Source organism: Pecten maximus, chromosome 1 (genome assembly GCF_902652985.1).
Source record: "Pecten maximus chromosome 1, xPecMax1.1, whole genome shotgun sequence".
Taxonomy (NCBI): Eukaryota; Metazoa; Mollusca; class Bivalvia; order Pectinida; family Pectinidae; genus Pecten; species Pecten maximus.
The window spans coordinates 57003768-57008939 of NC_047015.1; the positions used below are offsets into that span (position 1 = coordinate 57003768).

At 33.4% G+C, this 5172-nt stretch overlaps 1 protein-coding gene across 1 annotated transcript; it reads right to left on the reverse strand.

The window, feature by feature from the left end:
• Nucleotides 1-873: 873 nt before the first annotated feature.
• On the reverse strand, nt 874-1650 carry LOC117321503 (neuronal acetylcholine receptor subunit alpha-6-like). Its single transcript, XM_033875926.1, has one exon. It carries the CDS (start codon nt 1648-1650, stop codon nt 874-876), a length of 777 nt encoding a protein of 258 aa, XP_033731817.1.
• Nucleotides 1651-5172: the final 3522 nt, after the last annotated feature.

A 5172-nucleotide genomic window follows, 5' to 3' on the forward strand; every position in this document is an offset into this window, starting at 1 on the left:
GATAGTGAAAACTTTTCCATAATTAAGATCTTTACTTTTGTTCGAGGATTTAGTTCATCATATAAAAATACATTTTTACATTCTATCTAAATTTTTCTACGTTTAGTGAGTAAAACGAGACAGAAACGACGTTGAATAATTGTAGTTTTGTTTCATTTATGAAAACGATCTAGTATATCGTAGTTAGTTTGATTAAAACTTCGATAATATAGAAAAAATAATAATCTGTATCTTAGTATAAGCTATTTGACGATATCTTAAAGGCGTCAATTAAGCTAGACAGATATTTGTAACTGGCTTTTGGAATTAAACAAGACTATCTTCTGTATCGGTAGTGACTGATACTTCTGAATTCTGTCAGAATTACATATGAGAGCAATTCATACATTGTACAATTGTTTTTAGGTATATATATCATTGCCGATATTGTTTTTGAAACCACAACATAATAATTATATCATTGCCGATATTATTTTTGAAAGCACAACATAATTATTATATCATTGCCGATATTATTTTTGAAAGCACAACATAATAATTATATCATTGCCGATATTATTTTTGAAAGCACAACATATATCATTGCCGATATTATATTTGAAATCACAGCATATAGCATTGCCAAAATATTTTTGAAAGCACAATTACAGAAATTATATAAATATATATATTTATATATTAACGGTGCAACGAAAAATCATGAACTAGAATAAAACAAAAATGTTTAAAGTACAACGTATTGGAAAGACGATACGATCTTCTGGCTTTCCCGCAAGAATAACACTGAGCATAATTCCCATAGTTTTTTTTATGAATAACTGTCAAATGTCAGGTCCAGCGTGACCCAGACATATGTATGTCCCATAGATTGATTTACTTGGAGGTTAGGTAAACCGTGGCGACGATAGTGCCGATGATACCGGTGATGTAAATCACAGTTATATAAAAGATGTCTAATACATCAACAACCCTCTTCCACGTAACGACACTATTCGAACTGGAAATCTCTTCATTTTCAACATTTACAACAACATCCGGTTTCACCCTTCTCCTCGTACCAGAACATGAGAGAAGTTTTACCAACCTCACAAGCCAAGCTGGTACGGGAACGCTTTCATCTCTATGAAACATGCGCAATTGAAAGCAATTCAGAACTGTGATGATTCCGCTAAAGACAAGCGCTCCAAACGTCACGAACGAGAGCACGGCCATTGGACTTGACGTCTGGGGCAGGGCGGCGTTGATGACCATCATGAATACAGTGTATGACAGCAGCATGGTCAATGTGAATCCGGACCTTTCTCCACAGTCACACGGCAGGATAAAGACAAGCGGGTTAAGGAAGCCAAGGAAATACATCGGCACCAATGTATTTACAATATGGTAGAGCGGAATTCTCTCCATTTTGATGCTGATTATTAGAACGCTGTAGTCCCCTTTCTTGCCTGTTTCTATACTAGTTTCCAGCACTGTCCACTCGCCATTTACTTCATAGTAGGTCAAATCTAACTCGGAAGCGACTGCCGTAAACAATGTATCCAAAGTGGTGTACATCCATGGTAGAATTTCGAGAGAACAGGTTTGAATGTCAAACGGAAATTTGGCTACATCTGGCGAACATTTGACTTTCAATATTCCACCGGGAAACATGTGAACGTCTCCATTATAAACCAACATGGCTTTAAAATTCCCACCACCAATCGCTTCAAATGTATCGGCAGCTTTTACGTTGTAGAGTTCGGGGGTCCAGATTTTAGTCTGAGGGATGATTATACTGCCCCTGTAGCTATGATTGGCTAGGTCCCCAGGCTAATGCCTCATCCGTCCATTTTAATCCCAAAACGATTACGATTTCTAGAGTACCGGATACTTCGTCGAAATCGTTGATTGATATCAAAAATGCCGACATTTCTATATTCAGTGGTGTACCGGCTGTGGTGAAAGGGTGGACCTCTTTCGTGTAACCGGTTATAATTTCGTTATAAATATCCTTCTGGACAGTTGAAACAGTGAAATCGGCAACTTTGACACAGGAAAGTAAGAAAACGATCGCATATATCTTGGAATCCATTTTAAATCTGCTAGTCCTTTCTGTTTGTAAAATGTTTCTTTCGGCTTGAAAATATCTTCGGCCGATTTCTGTCACGACTCGAAACTTTAAAGGCACACTGCTTAACCGTCTGTTGTCACCTCGAAGATAGCCATCTTGATATCGGCATCATCTTTAAAGTTGCTTTGTGTACTTTTAAATCAACTGTATACAGACTGCTTATCAATTGCTAGGATTGGCATGCTTGTTAAACACATGATCTATGCTATTAAGTAAGAAAAGAACTAATTGTTTACGGGCCATTTAAAGTCAGTAACGCTATAAGGTATATGTCGTTTTAATATTGTGTTTAAAACCTCCAAAATACGACTTGGTTGTGAGACGCGTAAATTCAACTCAGTAGTGCTGTATCTTTGACAATTTTCATTTGATGCATGTACCTTATATGAAATATTGTTATATCATAAATTGTGCATATGACTAGAAATATACGCAGTTTGTGTAGTATGAGTTATAATGAAAACCCTCCAATGTCAAATAGGTTAAAATTTGTAAATTGGTTAGCGATTGAAAATTTGCTCCAGTTTTATGATAAAAGAAATGGGTAAAATGAAGAAAAGGGCTCTCTGTCTATCCATTTAACTCATCTTAACTTTTTTTTTATCTTTTTTTTATCTTCTTTTTTCTTTTCTTTTTTTCTTTTTTCATTTCAGAATTCAAATATATATGACATGCATTAATTAAATATCAAAATTGAGCAGTGCTGCACACTGTACAATGGAAACTCTCACAATGAAGTCACAATGTTGTCCTACCTACACCGTAAGCATTATCCCCAGCCCCTTTCAATTACCTGCAGCCTTTCTTTTTATTTTCCAGGCACATGTTAAAATGCCGAATTAAATGTTCTATGATATATATCCAAATAGTATTGTCAGTACTGTTCCACAGCTACTTTATGTCTACAAGGAGACAGATTTACATAAGTACGTAGTACTTGTTTCTGAATCTTTTTTGAAATTATATTGTATATATTGCCATGTATTATTGAATAAAATAAAGTTCAAACCAATGTTGCTGGAAAGTGATAGTTATGTATGTCTGAGTGAGAAAAATATTTTTAACATATTAAAATCGCAATTCTATTAATAATGATTTCTTTTCTTTCTTTCTTTCTTTCATTCTTTCTTTCTTTCTTTAATATGTTTATTTTTTAGGTATCGTTACATTGTGTTACGTTCAAAAACGTCATACATTTGTATATATCATGATAAATGCATAACAGAACGGTTGAGATTTTCAACTTTGACAATTATCCTATGGTACAACTTTTTTAATGTGACGTAATAAAACCTAATTTGTCTGTCAATGGACAATAACTGAAGTACCATGTGTTATCTTTTATCAGATAATTACCGCTGACAAATGATTTCTGTAATGAATGTAAAGTTCATTTGGTTGGTTGTATATAATGCGTATAAAAAATCAAGTGTTAATTAGAATTGTCTTAATATTTCCTAATTGCTTTTAGGTATCGCATGGTCGGTCAGTTACTTTATTTTGATATAAAAAAAATGTGGGCAGCGGATCCCTGTTCACAAACAATTGGGCTTTGTTTACAGTTTGTAGATACAAGAACGTGTCCTGAAGGTTACGCATGAACGAGTTTTAATTATGAAAGAGTTGAGTATATGGGGTACATATATATATCAACCGTTGTGACCGGTCGTGTTGAACTTTGATCGCTATCCTGATTTTAGGCGTGCCATTGTCCATATAAGGACAGATATAGATCCCCCAAAGAGGGGGACACTATTCACGTTGTGACAGGTGAACGGCGCCGCTAGGTGCACAGGGGCTCGGTTTCGGGTTTCTGAGTAACATATGACATCAGTAAACAACCACAACACTATAAATTAAGTATTCATATACATTCTAAAACATTATAAAAATCGGTATTTTTTATACATCCATAACGCCAATTTTACAAGGTTTCAATGCTAAATTTATAGTGTTGTGAATGTTTACTGATGTCATTTGTTACTCAGAAACACGAAACCGAGCACTAGTGGCCACGCGGTTGGGGCGTGAATTCTTTACTTTATAACCTGACCGATAAACAAGTAGACAAACACGGTTGTCAACCATTTATGGCGTTTCACACAATTCAGATATAGTCAAACTCCGTTATCTCGTTATTTGATAACTCGAAGAAACTGTTTTACTCGAAATATGTACAAAAATTCAAATATTCAGCTCTGACAATTAAATTTCTTAATGCATTAACTTGGTGTCTTCGCAATAACAAAAAGTTCGATTGTATATCATTTTGGTCGGACGGCACTTGTGTATTTATCTGTGTTTTGACTTAACGTAATATCAAAGTTTTCTTTCAAAACATTTTTTTTCTCAAATTATTTATTTAATATTTACATGATTTTCATGTACATATAAGTCCTTTGGTTCCAATTCAAACTTTCTCACATAAAATACAAATGTAGATAATATATCTTACTTAATTCTTACTTTAAAAACTGTGTAAATTAATTCTTAAAGGTTTCAATAATACATGTATGGAAAGTACAAAATAAGCAGAGTATTCTTCTTTCTTAAAATAATAATAATGATAAAAAAAAACAAAATAACAACAAGAAACATAAAAAGCAAAAACAAAACAAATCATATCTCATTCTATTTCATGATACACAGGCAAATGTCATGTGGTGAATTTGATCTATAAAAAAATATTTACTTAAAATGACCTGAAAATGATTTGGAAAATGAAGTCAATTTCACATAAAGAAAATTTCAGTTCAATTTCAGTTCATATTTATGTCAATTTCTTGACATAAATTGACTATATCGCTCTTTTCAAGTCATTTCACCTGAAATTTTCACATGAAATTGACCCAGTGTGACCTTAATTGTTATGGAGATATTTTGTCTGTGTACGTATATACAGAAAACTTAATGGTAAAACCGTAAACATAATTTAAAACATAACATCATTTAATCACCTAAGTGAAATCCAATCCTGTATCTATATACATGTATAATTGTATACAAATGTCTTCTTATTGCAAATACGATGTCAATATTTACATTAATCTCGTTTAATACGC